The 26,213-nt window shown below is 48.7% G+C and overlaps 1 protein-coding gene across 1 annotated transcript in view; it reads right to left on the bottom strand.

Moving 5' to 3' along the window:
* Positions 1 to 788: 788 nt before the first annotated feature.
* LOC137833992 (uncharacterized) overlaps positions 789 to 26,213 on the bottom strand; it is a 35,862-nt gene continuing 10,437 nt past the window's right edge. Inside the window, exon 2 of the mRNA XM_068642059.1 lies at positions 789 to 866. Coding sequence (XP_068498160.1) covers positions 789 to 866 — 78 coding nt within the window. The remainder of the gene's footprint in view (positions 867 to 26,213) is intronic.

Raw genomic sequence — 26,213 nt, forward strand, 5'->3', positions numbered from 1 at the left:
AAATATCGATCCTCGACAAGCTTCTTTCGGTTTCTTCCACCTTACCTCCTCCTTATTCCTTCTATCAACTCCTTCTTCCGCTCTTATTTGACTCTTAAAACATAGCAATTCTTCCAGTTGCATAAATTTTGTCGCTCTTTCCCTTAATTCATCAAGATTGGCAGCAGGCCGCTTACATAAACTGTTGACAAATGGTCCAAGCCTTAATGCAGTAACCATATGATGCATAGCTACTTCAGAGATTAAGTTGCGTATGCTGAGTGCTACCCTTCCAAATCTCTCCATAAAAGTTCTCAAAGATTCTCCCTTCTCCTATCGGATCTTAACTAGTGCAATGGAAGTTAAATGGTGTGGTTGGCTTGTGGAGAACAGAGTTCCAAACTTCATCACCACAGTATTAAAGGAATCAATGGAATAAGGCGACAATCGCATGAACCAACTTAAAGCAGCTCCCTTAAACGTAGTTGGAATACTTTACACAAAATGGCATCATCTGAGGTATACAAGCTAACTTGAGTTATATATCTGACAACGTGCTCGCCTGGATCAGTGGTTCCGTCATACTTGGCTAATGTCAGATTCTTCAAGTTATCGGGTAATGATACTTCCATACTTCCTTCAGAAAAAGGATGCTTTCTGATTCAAGTCTCGTAAACATCATGGGACATTGTGGTTTGTCTTCTTTATGACGCACCAAAGCTATCGATTGTGCTTTGAGGTGATCGTGTACTTGATCGGGCATAATCTCGTGTTTGAATAATTGGGATAATATCATCTTCTTTGAGCTTCTATTTCTTATGTATATTTTTGGCCTTCAACGCTTCAATCTCATCAGAGCTTTTCTGCTTCAATACTTCTAGTTCTTTCTGCAATTTGACCAACATAACCATAGTTGGATCTTGATGACCATCCTCCAAGCTTTCCACGTGACTCTTTTCCCTTGTAACTACCATCTTCTCTTTGCTCACTCTCGCCCCACGATGGGCGCCAAAATTTTCTTACACAATTTATAAGGGAGTGGTTTTCGGCTTAAACCTTCACAATTCGCCTACTACGTCACTTCGTCTTTACTTCACTTTCACCACTTCTCTCTACTTCCATATTCACTTCACCTTTACTTCTTTTCCTTTTGTTGTAATTTCACTTCTCAACAATACGTAATGTTCAGATCACCTCTCGGTATGGCAAGCACAGGGTGTGGTACCTGCAAGAATTCTCCGAAGCTTAAGTCACTTTTTGTTCATTAATGGTTCATTAAAATCTAACTACTAAATTAAATCTACTGCTATTTATACTACTCACTAATGGATCTAATGAGCCCATTATTTTCTCTTCACTTCAGAGTAGGTCCATTTGTTTAACTTTTCATAATTAAAACTTATTTTATAATTTTTTCCTTAATCATTAATTTATTTATTTATTTTATTTATGTGTATTTTTTTAGGAAAAAATATAGATTTGATCATTGCTTAAGAGTTTTCTTGATCACTTTTCGATCTTTCAGCTTCTCGACCTATCAGTTCATCGGTGTTTCTTTTTAACGTAACAAATGAATTCTCATACCTCGTATCCTTGGAGTGTTTCTTTATTTAAAGTGGCAACTTAGGGCTTTTGGTTATACATATGATTAAGTCGACCCAATTCGGTTTAATTTCTTCACAATCATAATTTGTGGTGCTTAGCGTGTGATTTATCAACTAATGATGTTTTTGGGTTGTAGTTGGGATAGAAATGATGTGATATGTCGAGAGGTCAAAAGACTGGGTAAGTACGCGATCTCTCGATTCTCGAATTCACAGTAGTACACTTTTCCCCAAAGCTTAAAGGTAGCGAAGAGTCTTTAAAAAAATCCTCTTTAACCTGTCTAGGTGTGGCCGGGATTACACAACTAAAAGAAAAATGGCTTCCTTAAAAAATACAAGGTTATGTTTTTTTATATAAAAAATATTATAGTTGAAAGTTAATAACTCGTTAAGAGATAGAAATTTAATTAATTATATGGGAAGATTAGTTGATCCATAATAATAGCAGAAGGAAATCAAAAGTTACCCAAACCAATGTAAAAATACAATTATATTATCGAAGTTATTAAAAGGTGTAAAACGTGGTTTATAAGGTTATTTGCTGCCTTGTTGTATAAATAAAACGTGTACATGAGTGTTCAAAAATCCATAACCAATCAATTTAACATTTATATTAACCTACAACCATTTTTATCATATTTTATTACTTTAGTTTTATTTTTTCATCATTGCAAATAAGGAAATTTTACAAAATATAATGTAATTTTATGAAAATTGATAATTTTTTTAAAAAATACATAAATAAATAAACAAGTCGTGTTCTAAGATTGGCACTTCATTATTCTAAAGTCGCCATAACAAAATATGACTTCCGCTTGATTGAAAATTTTATGAAGTCGCCATGGCACCTCATGATTTAAGTTCATTTTGATTGAGGTTTAATTGTTGTTGAAGAATTTTTTAAAGTGAAGTTGTCAAGTAAAAAAAAATAGACAAAAGTCGTGATAAGTGATGGAAACTTTTGTATGTTGTTTTTTACATTATAGTCATCACATCATGTGACGACATTGGTTCAATTATTTTTTTTTTTATAAAATTATAATTTGTTTGCTTTAAAAAATGAATGTATGTAAAAAATTTATGGTGGCATAAATTACAAATATTTTATTTCATAAATGATACATTGTTTAAAAATATTAAATTAAATGTTTGAAGTAGGACTTAAGTAAAACAAGTAGGATTTATATATTTATAAATAAAACAAATAGGATTTATAGATTAATTAAACTATAGAAATGTAGTCATAATGTGGGCAATAAAATTATTATTACATAACAAAGAAGAATCATATGTGCGATGTCACGCTTTAAAGTTTTAATCATAGATTCTTGTACTATAATCATAAAGCTTGGCTATAACGGTTATTTGTGCTAATCTTGTTTTATACCAGTAGATGGTCTAATAAGAGTGTTGATAGATGATTTGAAGGAGTGTTGATCCTGCCTGTTGACCAGAACGTTGGAACTTGTCTCGTCAAACGTGGATCGACGTGCGCACCGCTTCAACCTCCGTCCTTCGTCACGATCCACCTCAAGAACCTGCAAAAGAACAAAGCGGCGCCGCTGCGGCCGATCGCACTCCAACGCCCAAGTCAGTGACTGAACCACCAAATACTTCAAGAGCAAACACTCAAGAACTCTCAAGGAACCGTGCAATGTTCTCTCTCACAGTATGCTCAAGAACTCGCAAGCGTAAAGAAGACAATCTGAACGTGCGTACCTTGAAAGTTCGTTGGGAAACCCTTTTATACCTGGTCACTTTCTCTCTCTCGGCAGTTACGCACCTGGACACGTGGCTCGCATCCAGTCGTACACGTGCCATCATCTGGAGCCTCCTTGACTTGGGCGCTGCTTCTGACTCTCTTTTGGCTAAGTTACTTATGCATGGTACTGCCCAGTGCATAGCTAACTTGGGAGCGCGATCTCTACTGGAATTGGCGAGTTAGGGTGCCTTCGTACACCTTCCCTGTGGTCTCGCCGGCCGCCTTCATAATCTGCACCACCTTCATCTTCGACGATGTGCTTGCTCTGGCGATCTCCAATCACTTGGTCGCCTGAGTTTACATCTGGAGGTTCTAGTATGCTGGTGATCGGAGAACGCCAACTTAAGAACTGGCGACTTCATGAGCCCCCCGACTTCTTTCCCTTCTGCCAACCTGGCGTCTCGTCAACACGCCGATACTGTAGCTTGGTGCCACATCATCATTTCCGACTACCAGGACGGTACACAAGCCCCCCAGTCTTAAGCGAAGACTTGTCCAGCGAAAAGACTAAAAGAGTCACGTCAATACCGATCTACGTGGCATGGCGCAGAATTTCAAGCGGTTGTACTTTCTGCTTCTCTGACGCTCTACCAAACACCTCACCCATCGCTCGACACGTGGCTTCATCAACGGTTACCTTCAGTTAACGTTTGCGCTTCCCAAACCCATTTCGAAAAACCCTTAAACCCATTTCGCTCCACTGTTCCATCACTTTCTTCGTATTCTCAGACGCTCCAACTCTCTTCTGCAAAAAAGCTCTCAACGTTCTTCAACTTCCTGAATCACCAACTTCCTTCATCACTCTTCCGATCACAAAAAGGTACTTCCTTTCCTTCTTCTGCTGGTTTTTCCTGCATTTTAACCGATTCGCATCATCCTTTAACTGTCTGGTGCATACGTTGTGGGTTGTTTTTTCCATTTCTCCTTTCTCGTAACTTAGGGCTTCGTCAACGTCACAACGAACCTACGTTCGTTCGTTTTTCACCCTTCTTCCATGATCGAGTCAGCCTCTGCGAACCCTGATCATTTTTCCTTTTCTTTTTCCTCTGCAGCTTCCGCAATGACTCGCTCAAAGATCACCCCAAATCCTCCTCCTTCATCACGAAACCCCTCCTCACAAGCACACGACCCACCGCGAGCACGTGGTGTTTCGTCTTCTCAGGCTGAGAGGCCTGCACCCTCCCGCCCCAACTTGGCTCAGGCTACCCCCCCTGTCGCCGGAGGAGCCTCTGTTCCCTCCCAGACTTCAAAAAACTGTACCCATGGGCCACCTCGACTTTGTTGAGGGAAACATCTTCTGTAAATTCTGCTGGGGCAGTTCTACGATTGAAGAAAGGGGACGAGCCTCACCAATCATTCCATGAGGAGCACGACGAAAAGATGACGGTGCTACCTTGCCCTCCCGACATGCCGGTGTGTGTTGACGATAAGGGGAACACCGGCGGGTTGTTCTGCCTCATCTACACTACCCTGTTCAAGAAGGTGAAACTTAGGTTTCCCTTCACCCGTTTTGAAAGGGAGCTTCTCACCGAGCTCGATATCGCCGCCGCCCAGCTCCATCCCAACAGCTGGGCGTTCGTACGGGCTTTCCAAATAATGTGCGACCACTTGGGGCTGCCAGCATCAGTGGACGTTTTCTTATTTCTCTTTGAAGCCAAGCACCCAGGAGATCGCCTATGGGTAAGCTTGAATGGGATTGCTGGGAGGTCGATCCTCTCTATCTTCCAGCAATCCTACAAAGACTGGAAGGGCAAGTTTGTCCAGGTGCGCCCCAACGAGAAGGACGCTTCGTTGCTCGACGGTTTCCCCTTGTATTGGGTAAACAAGGGAAACAAAGAGTCCAAGAGTAGCTTCAGGAGGCCAAGAAGTCCTGATAGCATGGGTGCCTTGGACAGAGACCTCTGCTTCTTCTGGAAGAGCGTGGCAGATGCCAACATCACCTTCCTCACCACCACGCTCATCTGCTTCGAATTCTTCGAGGACCAACTCGAAATTCGCATAGGTTAGAACGTCTAAGTCTTTATTCTAACATTACCTCTGTTAACTATTTCTGGGCGTCTTGTGCGTTGTGCGCAAGACTTTGGTTTTATTTTCTGCACCATTTATCTGCTTTGCTGCATACTGTCTTATGCATTTATTTTCTCTCTGAGCTAACCCATGCATTTTTGCTCTATGCAGATAATATGTTGGGCCAGGGCAAGCTCGCTGAACTGAGGGCGCTCGCCCGAACCCACGGGTTGGCATCGGGTTCACAAACCGTGCCAAACTCGGTGGTGGAGATCGCCGCCGCACAGGGCCGATCGCCACCCAAAGGCCCAACTCCTCCCGATGTCCAACCCGCCAACCAACGCAAAAAGCTTGTCCTCAGGAAACCTAAGAGGAAAGCCCCCCAAGTAGTCCACGAGGAGGAAGAGGAAGACGACGAGGCAACTGAAGATGGCCTCGTCACGAAGAGGAAGAGGTTGGCACCTTCTTCACCATCTGCTCCACCCCCTCTTCCAACATCAACACCACCATCTACACCTGCTCCGCCTCCAACATTGCCGCCCCCACCGGCTCCTGCCTCACCAGTCCAAGCAATTCCATTGGCGTCTGCGCCACCTGCGGTTGAGGCCCCCGAGCCAAACTTCATGGAGGACCCCCCGAGCGCCTCCACGCCTTATGTATCAGCTGGAGGGGGTCCTCCTTCAAATGCCTCAACCGCAAACGTTGCTCCAATCGGGGATGAGGTTGCCCACAACTCTCCGATTCTGATTACCGAATCCCCAACGTCGCCACCACGCCAAGAAGCACCTGCTGAGCAACCAACTAAAGAAGGTGGCGGCGAGAGCCAACAACGAGCCCACCCGGTGCCTCCACAAGCAAACCTCTCTCTCGAGGTCACGAGGATGTGGGAGCCTTTCTCGGCCAAACTGAAGATGATGGCAGAGGACTTCCCCACCATTATCTCTAGAGCTGTGGAGAGCTCCACCAGGAAGCTCCAGGACGACCTCTACGCCCTTCGAACTGAGAACAGCACTATAAGGATTGAGGCGGAGAAGTTGTCCTGCAATCTGACACTCGCGGAGATTGAACACTCCCGAGTAGAAGATGCAATGAGCACCGAGCTCCGGGTGGCGCGCAAGGAGGCCACCGATCTTCGCCATAAGGTACAGCTCTTGGCTCAAGAGAAGATCGAGCTAGAGAGCAAGCTGGTGCCTTATCGCGTGAAAGTGGCTGACCTGGAGGCCTTGATCAAAGCTGATGCCGCCAAGGTGAAGAAACTGGAGCAAAGGTCAGCCGATCGGGAGGTCTTCCTGGGGGCGGTGGAAAAAGAAAGGGACGACACCATGGCGAAGCTTGCTGAAGCCAACACAGAGAAGGGGAAAATCGCTGCTGAATTGGGCCAGGTGCAGGCAGAATCCAAGAAGGTTGCTGAAGACCTTCTTCAAGCTCAGGAAACCATCGAAAAACTCAAGAAGCAAGCTGAAGAGCTGGAGCAGCAGAACAAGGGGCTGGAGGAACAAACTGAAGAACTCAAGAAACAGATTGAAGAACTTAATTTGAGTTCTGCCCAAATTCTGGCTGCTGGATTCGAGGCCGCACGGGAACAGTTCGCCTGCTTGTTCCCCGATCTAGATCTCAGCATGGTGTCCCTCAACAACGAGGTGGTGGATGGGAAGGTGGTTCCCGCTGAAGACTGATCAATTCCCTCCATCCACTACCTTTACGCTTTCCCTTTGCATATAATTGTAATGAACTTTTTTCTTTTTCTGTATATGTGCCCCGAGCTGATATTTACTTAATGACAAGACCTTTGTATTTCTTCTTGTAACTTCTTTGTCTGCTTTAACTTTCCTTGCGTGATTTACTTCAAAGAAAAAGACTTAGTAACCTCGTAAGCGCAATCGTGTACTTAACTGCTTCGAACCACCGATCTTCGGACAGTAACGCTTTAACAACTTGTAATCTCAAGGCAATGAACCTTAACGTAAAACCATACTTCAAACAACGAACTTTAACTCAACTACTGGCTTAAAACATCGCTTCACCCGATCCGCTTCATCAAAAATGGGTCTTTAACTTTCTCGCCACTGTTTGAACTCTTCCTGGTCGCCAAAGACTCTTGGCGATATCAGCTTCTTTCTGGCTTCATGCCTTGGCCATTGTTCTTTTATCTGGGGGTAGAGGCGCCTTTCGGATCCTTCTCTACCTCCTTGAGCTTCAGAACAAGAGACCGGGTGGCTAGGCGCTCTCTTCGATCCTACCTTAGCCACCTTCCAAACTTCTTCCGCCCTCTACACCATACCTGAACTCGTTCGAGACGAGAAGGATTTTATCTTGCCTGAACTCGCTCATCGGCGAGAAGGTCTTTAACTCGCCTGAACTCGCTCATAGGCGAGAAGGTCTTTAACTCGCCTGAACTCGCTCATAGGCGAGAAGGTCTTTAAATCGTGCCTCTACATTGCCCCAGGGGTTACATCTCCTCCCCCCCAGAAACAGTGAGGACTTTCGCTGGTGCCTCTACATTGCCCCAGGGGTTACATCTTCTCGCCCCCAGAAACACTGAGGACTTTTCACTGGTGCCTCTACATTGCCCCAGGGGTTACATCTTCTCGCCCCCAGAAACACTGAGGACTTTTCATTGGTGCCTCTACATTGCCCCAGGGGTTACATCTTCTCGCCCCCAGAAACACTGAGGACTTTTTACTCTTCCTCACCTGCACTCGCTCGACGGCGAGGAGGTCTTTTATCTCGCCTCAGGATGCGCGAGGGCGTTAAGGTCTTTTAACTCGTGCCTCCGATCGCCGAAAGACGATGAGGACTTTAATTTTAACTTTAACTGATGCCTCCGATCGCCGAAAGACGATGAGGACTTAAACTTTAACTGATGCCTTCGATCGCCGAAAGACGATGAGGACTTAAAACCTTTTAGAAAGCATGCAATATATCTTTAACTTGCCTTAAGTCACGTATAAGTGACAAGGTCTTTCTTCAAAACTTTCTGAAAACAACAAGCATGCAATCTAAAAACAACTTAAACTTTGAAAACTTCTCTTTATTGGGTGGCCTCGTTAAAAACCCTCCTTAGGGAAAAAAGAGTGCCCCCTTCAAACTGTTTGACAGAGACATTGTAATATAACTTCGTGTTTGTCTTTACTTACAAAGCTCTTAACTGTAATATAATTTGAGGTGCGTGGCGTTCCAAGTGCGAGGAATCGCCCCTCCTTCCAATGTCTCCAAGCGATAGGCGCCGTTCCCGAGCGCCTCGGTTATTCTGAACGGTCCCGTCCACTTGGGCGACAGTTTATTCTCCATCTCGTACTGGTGGGCTTTCCTCATCACCAGGTCGCCTTCTCTAAACTGCCTCGGCATCACCTTTGAGTTATATCTTCGTTCAATCCTTCTCTTCACCGCCTCAGCCTTCAATCTTGCCTCTTCCCTGACCTCATCCAGTAGATCCAGGTTCAACCTTCTCTCCTCATTCGAGTCTTCCTTTACGAAGTTCTGGAATCTCGGCGAGCTCTCCTGGATTTCTACGGGAATCATTGCATCACACCCATAGACCAAGCTGAACGGGGTCTCATGGGTTCCTGACTGCTCGGTGGTGTGGTACGCCCAAACTATGCAGGGTACCTCCTCAGCCCAGCTTCCTTTGGCTTTCTCTAGCCTTCTCTTCAAACCTCTCAGCAACACCCGATTTAGCTGACTCTACTTGGCCATTTGTCTGAGGGTGCTCGACGGATGCAAACGCTTGTTGAATTCCCACCCCTTCGCAAAGCTTCTTCAACAGGTGGCTTGCAAATTGAGTCCCATTGTCCGACACCAGGCGCTTGGGCACACCAAACCGGCACACAATGTTCTTCCACACGAAACCTTCGATCTTGTGTGCGGTGATCTGGGCCACTGGTTCTGCTTCAATCCACTTGGTGAAATACTCAATCGCCACCACCAAGTACTTCATCTGCCTGATTGCCAGCGGGAATGGTCCCAGGATGTCGATTCCCCAAGTATGAAACGGCCAAAGGCTGTAAATCGACATCAACTCCTCGGGAGGCGCCTTGTGCCAATCGGCGTGCTGTTGGCATTGTTTGCAACACTGCGCGTACTTCTTGCAGTCTTCTCTCATCGATGGCCAGTAGTACCCTGCACGGAGAGTCCTTGCGGCCAGAGCTCGACCCCCGACGTGGCTTCCGCATATCCCTTCGTGGAGCTCTGCCATGATTCTCGTGCACTTCTCGCCATGCACACATTCCAGGAGTGGGTGAGTGAACCCAAACCTGTACAACTCGCCATCAATCAATGTGAACTTGCTAGAATTCTGCTTTATCTTCCTAGCCTCTGTCGGATCCAGCGGGAGAAGGCCATCTGCTAGGCACCGCTTGTACTGTGTTATCCAGGTGTTTGGCTCATGGGTAGCACAGACCTGCGTCATGTTCACCTTCTCTCCTCGACATGCTTTAATTCTCGGCGATCTCAATGTTTCTTGCGTCAAAGACTTGTGACTTCTTGCCGCTTTTTCCGTCGACCTCCTTATCTGAAGAACCAGGTGATCTCCTACAAATGCTCTCGGCGTCTTCAGAGTTTCTTGAATCACCGTCCTCTGTCTACCCCCCTTGCCTGAACTGGCGAGCTTAGCTAGCAAGTCAGCTCGGGCATTCTGCTCTCTGGGCACATGCACCACTTCAAAGGAGGCAAAGGAACTCTTCAATTCCCGCACATACTCAAGGTAAGCCGCCATTTGTGGATCTTTAGCCTGGAACTCGCCTGTTACTTGCCCTGTGACTAGCAGCGAGTCACTCTTAGCCATCAACACCCTCGCTCCCATCTCCTTTGCCAGCAAAATCCCGGCGATCAGGGCCTCATATTCTGCTTGATTGTTGCTGGCTTTGAAGGCAAACCTCAAAGATTGTTCGATCAGCACGCCGTTGGGTCCTTCCAAAATGACTCCAGCACCGCTACCCTGCTGGTTCGACGATCCATCCACCGAGAGCACCCAACGGAAATCGTCCCCTTCAACTCGTGTCGCCTCAGATGAGAGCTCGACCACGAAATCTGCGAAGATTTGCCCCTTAATCGGGCCTCGGGGTTCGTACTTGATATCAAACTCTGACAGCTCTACTGCCCACTTCACCATCCTTCCCGCAACGTCGGGCTTCTTCAAGACCTTCTGGATGGGCAGGTCAGTCATCACCAGAACTGTGAAGCTATGGAAGTAGTGGCGCAACCTCCTCGCCGAAAACACCACAGCCAGCGCAGCCTTCTCAAGGGCCTGATATCTCGTTTCGGGGCTCTGCAGCACCTTACTAACAAAATAAATAGGCTTTTGAGCCTGATCTTGATCCTGGGCGAGCACCGCACTCACCGCCCTCTCAGTTACAGCAAAATACAACCTGAGAGGGGTTCCCACCAGCGGTTTACACAAGACCGGCGGGTTCGCCAGATACTCCTTCAGCTTGACGAAGGCTTCCTCGCACTCCTTCGTCCAAGCAAACTTGTTATTCCTCCTTAAGCACTGAAAATAGGGATGTCCCTTCTCTCCGCTAGCTGACACGAAGCGAGACAGGGCGGCCATCCGACCTGTTAGCTGTTGTACTTCCTTCACGGTAGCTGGGCTCCTCATCGCCAAGTTGGCGGCACACTTATCTGTGTTTGCTTCTATTCCCCTTTCAGTTAAGAGGAAACCCAAAAACTTTCCAGCCTCCACGCCGAAAATGCATTTCTCTGGATTCAGCTTTAATTTGAACTTGGCGATCGTCGTGAACAATTCCTCCAAGTCTGCAACGTGCTTGCTTTTTTCTGGCGAGGTCACGACCATGTCATCGACGTACGCTTGCACATTCCTTCCCAGCATCGGTGCAAGTAATCGATCCATCAACCTCTGGTACGTGGCCCCCGCGTTCTTCAGCCCAAACGGCATCACTTTGTAGCAGTAGCACGATCTCTCGGTCATCAAGGCAGTCTTCTCTTCATCCATGGGATGCATCTTGATCTGATTATATCCCGAGAAGGCATCCAGGAAGCTCAACAACTTACACCCTGCAGCACTATCCACCAGGGCGTCTATGCTTGGTAAGGGATATGAATCCTTTGGGCAAGCCTTGTTCAGATCAGTGAAATCAACGCACATGCGCCATTTCCCATTACTCTTCTTCACCAGCACGACATTTGCCAACCATTCAGGGTACTGAACTTCCCTGATGTGGCCTGCAGCGAGGAGTTTCTGTGTTTCGTCCCTAATTGCCTGCCTCCTCTCCTCGTTGAACTTTCTTCTTCTTTGTCGCACTGGTCTCACCAAGTTGTCCATCGCCAGATGATGGCACAAGAAGTCGGGATCGATCCCGGGCATGTCCGAAGCAGACCATGCAAACGCATCCAAATGCCGTTCTATCACCTTGGCAATCTGGTCCTGGAGTTCAACCTCCAGGGATCTTCCCAGCTTGAAGATTTTTCCCCCGATCTCTCTCTCGAGCCACTGCTCGACGGGTTTTGGTCTGATTTCTCTGGCGATCACCGCCCTGGCGATTCCCAGTTCTCTCGCTTCCTCAGGGCGATTCCTTGCCTCTTCTTCCTCCAGACCGGCATTCCCCTCCCCTAGCTCAGCATCCACCATCTCCACGTCTCTTCCGGCGGTCTCTTCTATTACCGTCGATCTGGGCTTCACACCGGGAGGCGGGGTGGTCGTTACGTAACTCACCGATCTTTTGTTTTTCAGGCTATTCTCATAGCACTTCTTTGCTTCTTTCTGATCGGATTTGATGGTGATCACCACCCCCTCCATAGATGGCAACTTCACCTTCATGTGCCGAGTCGACGGTATGGCACCTATCCTGTTGAGCGTGGGCCTTCCCAACAGGATGTTGTAGGCTGAAGGAGCGTTTACAACAAGGTATTTGATTTTCTCCGTTCTCGAACCCGCCTCGTCTGTAAACGTAGTCCTCAACTCTATGTACCCCCTGACCTCCACCTGGTCACCAGCGAAACCATACAAACACCCTCCATAGGGCCTCAGCTGGTCAAGGGGCAGCTCCAACTGCGTGAAAGTCGGCCAGAACATCACGTCTGCCGAGCTTCCCTGGTCCACCAGAACCCTGTGGACCTTTCTTCCCGCTGTGATCAACGAGATGACTATGGGATCGTTGTCATGAGGCACAACGTCCCCAAGATCCTGCTTGGTGAATGTAATGTCCACTTCCGGCGAGTGGTCTTCAAACATATCCACCGTCATCACAGACCTCGCGTACCTCTTCCTCTGTGATGCGGTGCATCCACCTCCTGAGAAACCCCCTGCAATGGTGTGGATTTCCCCGTGCGTAGGCATCTCGTGCTGCTGGGCTTCTCCACCTGCTGGTTGGGAGCTCGACGCGCCCCCCGTCCTTCTGTCCAGCAAATAGTCATTTAGGAACCCGCTCTTTACCAGATCGTCGAGCTGGTATCCTAAAGCTAAACACGAATCCACTGTATGGCCAAAGCCCTGGTGAAACTCACACCAGGCGTCTGGCTTTGGTCCCAACACCTTGTCGCCCACCTTCTCTGGCGCTTTCAACCTAGCAGATATATTGGGAATGGCGATCAGGTCCGCCAATCCCATGACAAACTTGTGCTTAGGCGGGCGATTGTATTCCCGGCGTGTTGGTTGCTGGCGCCCTTGGCCCCTGCCCTTGTTCTTCCTTGGAGCATAAGGATGGCGAGTCCTCTGACCGCCGCCGTCTCCAAAACCCTCTGTGGGTGGATCCTGGTCTGGGCGCGTGGCCTAGCGGGAGCCACGCTTCCCTTCTTCTCGGCGACTTCACTCTCGTCGGCGATGTGGGCCACCGCAAGTCGCCTAACCTCAGCAAACGTGGCGGGGTGAGCCCTGATCAATGCCTCGCAGAATGGTCCCGGCAGCACGCCCTTCTGAAATGCGTAAACTAGCATTTCTTCATCTTTAGCCGGCGATCTGACCATCTGCGCCCCAAAGCGATTCAAGTAGTCCCTGAGGGACTCTCCCTGATATTGCCTTATATCAAACAAATCGTAAGACACCCTGGGCAGTGCCTTATTCATGATGTACTGCTCGACGAAAATCTTCGAGAACTGTTGGAAATTGGTTATGTGACCGTTAGGCAGGCTCACAAACCACTCCAACGCCGTTCCCTGGAGCGTGCTCACGAACATCTTGCAGTATACGGCGTCTGATCCTCCTGACAGCATCATCTGCGTATGGAACGTGGTGAGATGAGCCTCAGGATCCTCCACGCCGGTAAAAACAGCCTTGACAGGTACCACACTCGCAGGAATAGGCGTGTCAGTAATCGCTTGAGCGAAAGGCATGGGAAAAACACGAGGCGGCGTTGACGGCGCGACCTCTTCAGCAATAGGACGCCCTTGCTGCTCCTGAAGAGCTTGACGCAGCTCTTCAGTCACCTTGCTAAGCTCATCATTCCTGGCCCGAGAGGCGGCCAGGTCCTCATGCATTCTCGCCTGTTCTATGCGTGAGGCTTCCACGGTTGCCTGCAACGAGCGCATAATCTCTACCATCTGTGCCATGGTCATGGCGGCGGCGCCTTCAGCAGCAACGGGCGCAACTGGACTTGAACGGTTGCTTCTCATTTTTCTCATGAAACTTGACGAATCACAGAATGCAGCGAACAACACTTACTTCAGCTACGATCGATTCAGCGATCAATCGGTCAAAACTGCGCGAAACTCCGCAAGAAGACTCAAGAACACAGCGAACCTCCACAGAGACCTGCAACTCCACCAGAAACCATCGCTTCTCCCACGACAAACCAAACGAGCCAAAGAACTCAAACTACACCGAACAAATCTCGCGTAAACAGCAGAAAACTTCACTTCACCGAACAAAAACCCAAACGATCGGCGGAAAACGCGAAATCACCGAACAAATCTCAAACGAACAGCGAACGATGGTTGCACCAGCACACAACCACGCAGGAAACTACGAAAACCTCCAAGAACTCACGCTGTGGATGGGAACAGGTTTTACACGGCCCCACAGTGGGCGCCTGATGATCCTGCCTGTTGACCAGAACGTTGGAATTTGCCTCGTCAAACGTGGATCGACGTGCGCACTGCTTCAACCTCCGTCCTTCGTCACGATCCACCTCAAGAACCTGCAAAAGAACAGAGCGGCGCCGCTGCGGCCGATCGCACTCCAACGCCCAAGTCAGTGACTGAACCACCAAATACTTCAAGAGCAAACACTCAAGAACTCTCAAGGAACCGTGCAATGTTCTCTCTCACAGTATGCTCAAGAACTCGCAAGTGTAAAGAAGACAATCTGAACGTGCGTACCTTGAAAGTTCGTTGGGAAACCCTTTTATACCTGGTCACTTTCTCTCTCCCGGCAGTTATGCACCTGGACACGTGGCTCGCATCCAGTCGTACACGTGCCATCATCTGGAGCCTCCTTGACTTGGGCGCTGCTTCTGACTCTCTTTTGGCTAAGTTACTTATGCATGGTACTGCCCAGTGCATAGCTAACTTGGGAGCGCGATCTCTACTGGAATTGGCGAGTTAGGGTGCCTTCGTACACCTTCCCTGTGGTCTCGCCGGCCGCCTTCATAATCTGCACCACCTTCATCTTCGGCGATGTGCTTGCTCTGGCGATCTCCAATCACTTGGTCGCCTGAGTTTACATCTGGCGGTTCTGGTATGCTGGTGATCGGAGAACGCCAACTTAAGAACTGGCGACTTCACGAGCCCCCCGACTTCTTTCCCTTCTGCCAACCTGGCGTCTCGTCAACACGCCGATACTATAGCTTGGTGCCACGTCATCATTTCCGACTACCAGGGCGGTACAAGTGTCTTCCACTTCGAGTGGGTCGAATCACGCGAAAGTCCAAGTTACTTATTTGAATCAAAATGAAAATGGAATATGAGAAGAAGAATTAGAGAATAAAATTTACAATATCTTAAAAATAGAAATATAAGCAAATCTTCTGCAAAAATACGAAGAGACAGAGTTTGCATCAAAATAGGAAATAAAATTTGAAAAATCTAGAAAGTTAGAAATTGAGAAACTATGGAATATATCTGAACTAAAATATATTTATGAGATCCTTAAAGAAAATAAACTTATAAAAAGATGCAAGCTTCAACAATAAAGGATGAAGCTTGGAAGCTTCAAAGCGGCGTTCGGAAAATAGAGCATTAGAGTTTCCTTAGTTTTCTTTAATGTCTTCATTGTAATTCTTTCATTTACCTTTGTATGGAAGGTTAAACTCCTTTGGGTTGATTCTCTTGTAATTTGAAAATAAATTATGAGGTTCTTTGCATTCAATTTTTGTTCTTCAATATCTTATTGTGTTAAATGTATGGTCTTTCTTAGTTTAATTATTTTTTGGGAATTGTTTTTGAATGCATGTTGATAATTTAATTATGTCTTTAATTCAACTATTGTTTATTTTTTTGAACAATCTCTTGGATGCATGATTCAAGACGTAAAAGATTAAAAAGCTTATGAGTAGACGCTTGAAGATGATTAAAGTACTGGATAAATTTGTGGACACATGCTTCATTAATGAGATTCGGTTGTCTTATGTTGACACATGTTTGGTAAATGTAATTTTGTTTAGATGATTGAATGAATGATATATTTATCAACTAATGAAGAATTTATTATTGCAAAAGCTTAAGAGCCAACCTTTTTCCTTTACTTTTTTTATCATCCACTTTACATTTTTGCACAACAATTTAAAACCCCCATTTTTACTTTCTTGTTATTGCTAATCTTACTATTTGCAGATAGGTTCTGAACATTGTTTGATTGATTTCACTATTGAATTCATTGGGAGACGACTTGTGGTCATCTGACTTTATCTATATTTTCATCTCTTTAGTGTTAGACGGTCTAACACTGCGTTAGACGGTCTACACTAAAATTGTTTTAATTTGACTGCTAAACAATAACTATCAATGGTCTTTGATCCGATCGGTCATCGATGGTCGATGACGTCAGTAGCAGAGGACCACGTGGACCACTCGCAGGGTGACACGTGGACCAGGTGACAGAGAGATCAGGGAGACGATCTCCAAGAGCGGTGATCGGGGGGTCCGTAACCAAGGGACCACCGACAGATCAGGCGGCAGAGAGGTCAGGGGACAGATCACCCAGTGCGGTGATCGGTGGTCATTAACCGAGTGGCCACCAACAGACCAGTTCCCATACGAACGCCTGGGGGCAGAACGCGAGAAGCAATAGAGCACTGATCAGTCATCGGGGTCTCGTGTTACACGCAGTTAAACTGGGACTGAGGTTCCCAGCGAGAGCGTTACGCATGGACCTCGCATGAGCACATCTCAGGGAATCATGCACGAGAGTGGCCTGAGGGAACTAGTAAACCAGTCAGTGATTGGTGATTCCCTCAACCCATTACGTGCGTGACACCGTGAAGGGTAAGCCGTTTACGCAGAGAGCAACGCTTGGTGAGTGTGCCTAGACCAGCCACACCTGGCGTTCTCTTAAGAGTATGCGTTTTACCCAGATGGGAGAAATATCCTAAGTTACTCGGCAAGGGCGTAACTTAGGCACACAAAGAGAAGCGCTAGAGCCCTTCCAGTAAGTGACACGTGTGTGGTTAGATGTGAGTTGCAGGCCTCCACGTGTCATCATCTGAGAGGGGTGCGGTCCAGATAAAAGTGCACTCCGTACCACTAAGGGTACAGCCAGGCGCAGCCAAGCGCAGAGACGCGCAGACACGCACAGACTCTCACGCTCTCACTCTACTGATTCTAGAGGTACGTTGTCGCAGAAAAGCATAACAGGGTTTTGACACATGCCAAAAAGCATAACAAAATTCTGTTAGGCCCAGATACAGAGAGAGACATAAAATAGAATCAGAGAGATTGAGAGGGAATACGAGAAAAAAGAGAGCAAGAGTTTTACACACACACTACTAGTTTTCTCATTTGGTGGTTCTGTGGTCTAACTTGATCGTCGGAGTGCAAACGGCCGCTAGAGGCGCTGTCTGTGTGTTTTGCAGGTCACGTTTGGAGATCCAAGAGAAGGTTCTGAGGGTGATTTTGCAGAGAACACAGTCGCGTAGACGGGACAGAGAGTGCTACAAAGCGATTCCTCCACGTTCGAGTTTTCGGCAGGATCATTTGGCGCCCACCGTGGGGCTCGAGTGAATCGTGGTCCCATATACACCACAGTTTTTGAAGCTTACTGTACAGCCCTGGTAGTCGGAAGTGATGACGTGGCACCAAGCTACAGTATAGGCGTGTTGACGAGACGCCAGGTTGGCAGAAGGGAAGGAAGTCGGGGGGCTCGTGTAGTCGCCAGTTATGAAGTTGGCGTGCTCCGATCTCCAGCATACCAAAACCGGCGGTCACCGGGTGAAAGATGAAGTCGCCAGATGTAAACTCAGGCGACCAAGTGATTAGAGATCGCCGGAGCAAGCACATCGCCGAAGATGAAGGTGGTGCAGATTATGAAGGCGGCCGGCGAGACCACAGGGAAGGTGTACGAAGGCACCCTAACTCGCCAATCCTAGTAGAGATCGCGCTCCAAGTTAGCTATGCACTGGGCAGCACCATGCATAAGTAACTTAGCCAAAAGAGAGTCAGAAGCAGCGCCCAAGTCAAGGAGGCTCCAGATGATGGCACGTGTACGACTGGATGCGAGCCACGTGTCCAGGTGCGTAACTGCCAGGAGAGAGAAAGTGACCAGGTATATAAGGGTTTCCCAACGAACTTCTGAGGTACGCACGTTCAGATTGTATTCTTTACGCTTGCGAGTTCTTGAGCATACTGTGAGAGAGAATTGGTTCACGGTTCCTTGAGAGTTCTTGAGTGTTGCTCTTGAAGTATTTGGTGGTTCAGTCACTGACTTGGGCGTTGGAGTGCGATCGGCCGCAGCGGCGCCGCTCTGTTCTTTTGCAGGTTCTTGAGGTGGATCGTGACGAAGGACGGAGGTTGAAGCGGTGCACACGTCGATCCAAGTTTGACGAGGCAAGTTCCAACGTTTTGGTCAACAGGCAGGATCATCAAGCGCCCACCGTGGGGCCGTGTAAAACCTGTTCCCATCCACAGCGTGAGTTCTTGGAGGTTTTCGTAGTTTTCTGTGTGGTTGTGTGCTGGTGCAACCGCTGTTCGCTGTTCATCTAAGTTTTGTTCGGTGTTTTCGCGTTTTCCACCGTTCGTTTGGGTTCTTGTTCGGTGAAGTGAAGTTTTCTGCTGCTTACGCGAGATTTGTTCGGTGAGATTTGAGTTCTTTGGCTCGTTTGGTTTGTCATGGGAGAAGCGGTGGTTTCTGGTGGACTTGCAGGTTTCTGTGGAGGTTCGCTGTGTTCTTGAGTTTTCTTGCGGAGTTTCGCGCAGGTTTGACCGATTGATCGCTGAATCGATCGTCGCTGAAGGAAGTGTTGTTCACTACTCTCTGTGATTTGCTGAGTTTTCATGAGAAAAATGAGAAGCAACCGTTCAAGTCCAGTTGCGCCCGTTGTTGCTGAAGGCGCCGCCGCCATGACCATGGCGCAGATGGTAGAGATTATGCGCTCGTTGCAGGCAATTGTGGAAGCCTCGCGCATAGAACAGGCGAGAATGCATGAGGACCTGGCCGCCTCTCGGGCCAGGAATGATGAGCTTAGCAAAGTGACTGAGGAGCTGCGTCAAGCTCTTCAGGAGCAGCAAGGGCGTCCTATTGCTGAAGAGGTCGCACCGTCAACGCCGCCTCGTGTTTTCCCTTTGCCTTTCGCTCAGGCGATTACTGACACGCCTATTCCTGCGAGTGTGGTACCTGTTAAGGCTGTTTTTACCGACGTGGAGGATCCTGAGGCTCATCTCACCACGTTCCATACGCAGATGATGCTGTCAAGAGGGTCAGACGCCGTGTACTGTAAGATGTTCGTGAGCACACTCCAGGGAACGGCGCTGGAATGGTTTGTGAGCCTGCCTACCGGTCACATTACTAACTTCCAACAGTTTTCAAAGATTTTCGTCGAGCAGTACATCGTGAATAAGGCACCGCCCAGGGTGTCTTACGATTTGTTTGATATAAGGCAATATCAGGGAGAGTCCCTCAGGGACTACTTGAATCGTTTTGGGGCGTAGATGGTCAGATCGCCGGCCAAAGATGAGGAAATGCTGGTCTACGCATTTAAAAAGGGCGTGCTGCCGGGACCATTCTGCGAGGCATTGATCAGGGCTCACCCCGCCACGTTTGCTGAGGTTAGGCGACTTGCGGTGGCCCACATCGCCGACGAGAGTGAAGTCGCCGAGAAGAGAGGAAGCGTGGCTCCCGCTAGGCCACGCGCCCAGACCAGGATCCAGCCACAGAGGGTTTTGGAGACAGCGGCGGCCAGGAGGGATCAGAGGACTCGCCATCCTTATGATCCAAGGAAGAATAAGGGCAGGGGCCAAGGTCGCCCGCAACCAGCACGCTGGGAATACAATCGCCCGCTTAAGCACAAGTTTGTCATGGGATTGGCAGACCTGATCGCCATTCCCAACATATCAGCTAGGTTGAAAGCGCCCGAGAAGGTAGGCGACAAGGTGCTGGGACCAAAGCCAGACGCCTGGTGTGAGTTTCACCAGGGCTTTGGCCATACAGTGGATTCGTGCTTGGCTTTAGGATACCAGCTCGACGATCTGGTTAAGAGCGGGTTCCTAAATGACTATTTGCTGGATAAAAGGACGGGGGGCGCGTCGAGCTCCCAACCAGCAGGTGGAGAGGCTCAACAGCACGAGATGCCCACACACGGGGAAATCCACACCATTGCAGGAGGTTTCTCGGGTGGTGGATGCACCGCATCACAGAGGAAGAAGTACGCGAGGTCTGTGATGACGGTGGATATGTTTGAAGACCACTCGCCGGAAGTGGACATTACATTCACCAAGCAAGATCTTCGGGACGTTGTGCCTCATGACAACGATCCCATAGTCATCTCGTTGATCACAACAGGAAGAAAGGTCCACCGGGTTCTGGTGGACCAAGGAAGCTCGGCAGACGTGATGTTCTGGCCGACTTTCACGCAGTTGGAGCTGCCCCTTGACCAACTGAGGCCCTATGGAGGGTGTTTGTATGGTTTCGTTGGTGACCAGGTGGAGGTCAGGGGGTACATAGAATTGAGGACTACGTTTACAGATGAGGCGGGTTCAAGAACGGAGAAAATCAAATACCTTGTCGTGAACGCTCCTTCAGCCTACAACATCCTGTTGGGAAGGCCCACGCTCAACCGGATAGGCGCTATACCGTCGACCCGACACATGAAGGTGAAGTTGCCGTCTGTGGAGGGGGTGGTGATCACCATCAAATCCGATCAGAAAGAAGCGAAGAAGTGCTATGAGAATAGCCTGAAAAACAAGAGATCGGTGAGTTACGTGACAACCACCCCGCCTCCTGGTGTGAAGCCCAGATCGACGGTAGTAGAAGGGACCACCGGAAGAGACGTGGAGATGGTGGATGCTGAGCTAGGGGAGGGGAACGCCGGTCTGGAGGAAGAAGAGGCGAGGAATCGCCCTGAGGAAGCGAGAGAGCTGGGAATCGCCAGGGCGGTGATCGCCAGAGAGACCAGGCCAAAACCCGTCGAGCAGTGGCTCGAGAGAGAGATCGGGGGAAAGATCTTCAAGCTGGGAAGATCTCTGGAGGTCGAGCTCCAGGACCAGATTGCTAAGGTGATAGAACGGCATCTGGATGCCTTTGCATGGTCCGCTTCGGACATGCCCGGGATCGACCCCGACTTCTTGTGCCATCATCTGGCGATGGACAACTTGGTGAGACCAGTGCGACAAAGGAGAAGAAAGTTCAACGAGGAGAGGAGGCAGGCGATTAGGGACGAAACACAAAAACTCCTCGCTGCATTCCACATCAGGGAAGTTCAGTACCCTGAATGGCTGGCAAATGTCGTGCTGGTGAAGAAGAGTAATGGGAAATGGCGCATGTGCGTCGATTTCACTGATCTGAACAAGGCTTGCCCAAAGGATTCATATCCTTTACCAAGCATAGACGCCCTGGTGGATAGTGCTGCAGGGTGTAAGTTGTTGAGCTTTCTGGATGCCTTCTCGGGGTATAACCAGATCAAGATGCATCCCATGGATGAAGAGAAGACTGCCTTCATGACCGAGAGATCGTGCTACTGCTACAAGGTGATGCCGTTTGGGCTGAAGAACGCGGGGGCCACGTACCAGAGGTTGATGGATTGAGTACTTGCACCGATGCTGGGAAGGAATGTGCAAGCGTACGTCGATGACATGGTCGTGACCTCGCCAGAAAAAAGCAAGCACGTTGCAGACTTGGAGGAATTGTTCACGACGATCGCCAAGTTCAAGTTGAAGTTGAATCCAGAGAAATGCATCTTTGGCGTGGAGGCTGGAAAGTTTTTGGGTTTCCTCTTAACTGAAAGAGGAATAGAGGCCAACCCGGAAAAGTGCGCCGCCATCTTGGCGATGAGGAGCCCGACCACCGTGAAGGAAGTACAACAGCTCACAGGTCGGATGGCCGCCCTATCCCGCTTCGTGTCAGCTAGTGGAGAGAAGGGCCACCCATATTTTCAGTGCTTAAGGAGGAATAACAAGTTTGCCTGGACGAAGGAGTGTGAGGAAGCCTTCGTCAAGCTGAAAGAGTATCTGGCGAGCCCGCCGGTTTTGTGCAAACCGCTGGTGGGAACCCCTCTCAGGTTGTATTTTGCTGTAACTGAGAGGGCGGTAATTGCGGTGCTCGCCCAGGACCAAGATCAGGCTCAGAAGCCTATTTATTTTGTTAGTAAGGTGCTGCAGGGCCCCGAAACGAGATATCAGGCCCTGGAGAAGGCTGCACTGGCAGTGGTATTTTCGGCGAGGAGGTTGCGGCACTACTTCCATAGCTTCACGATACTGGTGATGACTAACCTGCCCATCCAGAAAGTTTTGAAGAAGCCCGACGTTGCGGGAAGGATGGTGAAGTGGGCAGTGGAGCTGTCGGAGTTTGACATTAAGTATGAACCCCGAGGCCCGATCAAGGGGCAAATCTTCGCAGATTTCGTGGTCGAGCTCTCATATGAGGCGACACGAGTTGAAGGGGACGATTTCCGTTGGGTGCTCTCGGTGGATGGATCGTCGAACCAGCAGGGTAGCGGTGCTGGAGTCATCTTGGAGGGACCCAACGGCGTGCTGATCGAGCAATCTTTGAGGTTTGCCTTCAAAGCCAGCAACAATCAAGCAGAATATGAGGCGCTGATCGCCGGGATCTTGCTGGCAAAAGAGAAGGGAGCGAGGGTGTTGATGGCCAAGAGTGACTCGCTGCTAGTCACGGGGCAAGTAACAGGCGAGTTCCAGGCCAAAGATCCACAAATGGCGGCTTACCTGGAGTATGTGCAGGAATTGAAGAGTTCCTTTGCCTCCTTTGAAGTGGTGCATGTGCCCAGAGAGCAGAATGCCCGAGCTGACTTGCTGGCTAAGCTCGCCAGTTCAGGCAAGGGGGGTAGGCAGAGGACGGTGATTCAAGAAACTCTGAAGACGCCGAGAGCATTTGTAGCAGATCACCTGGTTCTTCAGATAAGCAGGTCGACGGAAAAAGCGGCAAGAAGTCACAGGTCTTTGACGCAAGGAACATTGAGATCGCCGAGAATTAGAGCATGTCGAGAAGAGAAGGTGAACATGACGCAGGTCTGCGCTACCCATGAGCCAGACACCTGGATAACACAGTACAAGCGGTGCCTGGCAGATGGCCTTCTCCCGCTGGATCCGACAGAGGCTAGGAAGATAAAGAAGAATTCTAGCAAGTACACAATGATTGATGGCGAGTTGTACAGGTTTGGGTTCACTCACCCACTCCTGGAATGTGTGCATGGCGAGAAATGCACGAGGATTATGGCAGAGCTCCACGAAGGGATATGCGGAAGCCACGTCGGGGGTCGAGCTCTGGCCGCGAGAACTCTCCGTGCAGGGTATTACTGGCCAACGATGAGAGAAGATTGCAAGAGGTATGCACAATGTTGCAAACAATGCCAACAGCACGCCGATTGGCACAAGGTGCCTCCCGAGGAGTTGATGTCGATTTACAGCCCTTGGCCGTTTCATACTTGGGGAATCGACATCCTGGGACCATTCCCGCTGGCGATCAGGCAGATGAAGTACTTGGTGGTGGCGATTGAGTATTTCACCAAGTGGATCGAAGCAGAACCAGTGGCCCAGATCACCGCACACAAGATCGAAGGTTTCGTGTGGAAGAACATTGTGTGCCGGTTTGGTGTTCCCAAGCGCCTGGTGTCGGACAATGGGACTCAGTTTGCAAGCCACCTGTTGAAGAAGCTGTGCGAAGGGGTGGGAATTCAACAAGTGTTTGCATCCGTCGAGCACCCTCAGACAAATGGCCAAGTAGAGTCAGCTAATTGGGTGTTGCTAAGAGGTTTGAAGAGAAGGCTGGAGAAAGCCAAAGGAAGCTGGGCTGAGGAGGTACCCCGTATAGTCTGGGCGTACCACACCACCGAGCAGTCAGGAACCCATGAGACCCCGTTCAGCTTGGTCTATGGGTGCGACGCAATGATTCCAGTGGAGATCCAGGAGAGCTCGCCGAGATTCCAAAACTTCGTAGAGGAAGACTCGAATGAGAAGAGAAGGTTGAACCTGGATCTACTGGATGAGGTCAGGGAAGAGGCGAGATTAAAAGCTGAGGCGGTGAAGAAAAGGATTGAACGAAGATATAACTCGAAGGTGATGCGGAGACAGTTTAGAGAAGGCGACCTGGTGATGAGGAAAGCCCACCAGTACGAGATGGAGAATAAACTGTCGCCCAAGTGGACGGGACCGTTCAGAATAACCGAGGCGCTCGGGAACGGCGCCTACCGCTTAGAGACGTTGGAAAGAGGGGCGATTCCTCGCACTTGGAACGCCACGCACCTCAAGTTATATTACAGTTAAGAACTTTGTAAGTAAAGACAAACACAAAGTTATATTACAATGTCTCTGTTAAAACAGTTTGAAGGGGGCACTCTTTTTTCCCTAAGGAGGGTTTTTAACGAGGCCACCCAATAAAGAGGAGTTTTCGAAGTTTAAGTTGTTTTAGATTGCATGCTTGCTGTTTTCCGAAAGTTTTGAAGAAAGACCTTGTCACTTAAACGTGATTTAAGGCAAGTTAAAGATATGTTGCATGCTTTCTAAAAAGTTTCTAAGTCCTCATCGTCTTTCGGCGATCAGAGGCATCAGTTAAAGTTAAAGTCCTCATCGTCTTTCAGCGATCGGAGGCACCAGTTAAAGTTAAAGTCCTCATCGTCTTTCGGCGATCGGAGGCACCAGTTAAAAGACCTCAACGCCCTCGCGCGTTCTGAGGCGAGATAAAGACCTCCTCGCCGTCGAGCGAGTGCAGGCGAGGAAGAGTGAAAAGTCCTCAGTGTTTCTGGGGGCGAGAAGATGTAACCCCTGGGGCAATGTAGAGGCACCAGTGAAAAGTCCTCAGTGCTTCTGAGGGCGAGAAGATGTAACCCTTGGGGCAATGTAGAGGCACCAGTGAAAAGTCCTCAGTGTTTCTGGGGGCGAGAAGATATAACCCCTGGGGCAATGTAGAGGCACCAGCGAAAGTCCTCAGTGTTTCTGGGGGGAGGAGATGTAACCCCTGGGGCAATGTAGAGGCACGATTTAAAGACCTTCTCGCCTATGAGCGAGTTCAGGCGAGTTAAAAGACCTTCTCGCCTATGAGCGAGTTCAGGCGAGTTAAAGACCTTCTCGCCTATGAGAGAGTTCAGGCGAGTTAAGGACCTTCTCGCCGATGAGCGAGTTCAGGCAAGATAAAGTCCTTCTCGTCTCGAACGAGTTCAGGTATGGTGTAAAGGGTGGAAGAAGTTTGGAGGATGGCTAAGGTAGGTTCGAAGAGAACGCCTAGTCACCCGGTCTTTTGTTCTGAAGTTCAGGAAGGTAGAGAAGGATCCGAAAGGCGCCTCTACCCCCAGATGAAGGAACAATGGCCAAGTTGTGAAGGCAGGAAGAAGCTGATATCGCCAAGAGTCTTTGGCGACCAGGAAAAGTTTAAGCAGTGGCAAGAAAGTTAAAGACCCGTTTTGATGAAGCAGGTCGGGTGAGCGATGTCTTAAGCCATTAGTTGAGTTAAAGTTCGTTGTTCGAAGAGCGATTTTACGCTAAGGTTCATTGCCTTGAGATTACAAGTTGTTAGAGTGATCGTTATTCGAAATCGAAGTGGTTCAAAGCAGTTAAGTGTATAATCGCGCTTACGAAATTGCTAAGTTAATTTCTTGAAGTAAATTGTGCAAGGAAAGTTAAAGCAGCCAAAGGAGTTGCAAGAGGAAATACAAAGACTTTATCATTAAAGTAAATATCAGTTCGAGGCACATGTACAGGAAAATATGAAGTTTATTACAATTATATGCAAGGGGAAAGCATAAAGGTAGTGGATGGAGGGAATCAATCAGTCTTCAGCAGGAACAACCTTCCCATCCACCACCTCGTTGTTGAGGGACACCATGCTGAGATCTAGATCGGGGAACAAGCAGGCGAACTGTTCCCGGGCGGCCTCGAATCCAGCAGCAAGAATCTGGGCAGAACTCAGATTAAGTTCTTCGATCTGTTTCTTAAGTTCTTCAGTTTGTTTCTTCAGCCCCTCGTTCTGTTGCTCCAGCTCTTCAGCTTGCTTCTTGAGTTTTTCGATGGTTTCCTGAGCTTGAAGAAGGTCTTCAGCAACCTTCTTGGATTCTGCCTGCACCTGGCCCAATTCAGCGGCAATCTTCCCTTTTTCTTCGTTGGCTTCGGCAAGCTTAGCCATGGTGTCGTCCCTCTCCTTCTCCACCTTTCCTAGGAAGACCTCCCGATCGGCTGACCTTTGTTCCAGCTTCTTCACCTTGGCAGCGTCAGTTTTAATCAAGGCCTCCAGGTCAGGTACTTTGACGCGATAAGGCACCAGCTTGCTCTCTAGCTCAATCTTCTCTTGAGCCAAGAGCTGTACCTTATGGCGGAGA

Source organism: Phaseolus vulgaris, chromosome 5 (assembly GCF_000499845.2).
Source record: "Phaseolus vulgaris cultivar G19833 chromosome 5, P. vulgaris v2.0, whole genome shotgun sequence".
NCBI classification, from domain to species: Eukaryota; Viridiplantae; Streptophyta; class Magnoliopsida; order Fabales; family Fabaceae; genus Phaseolus; species Phaseolus vulgaris.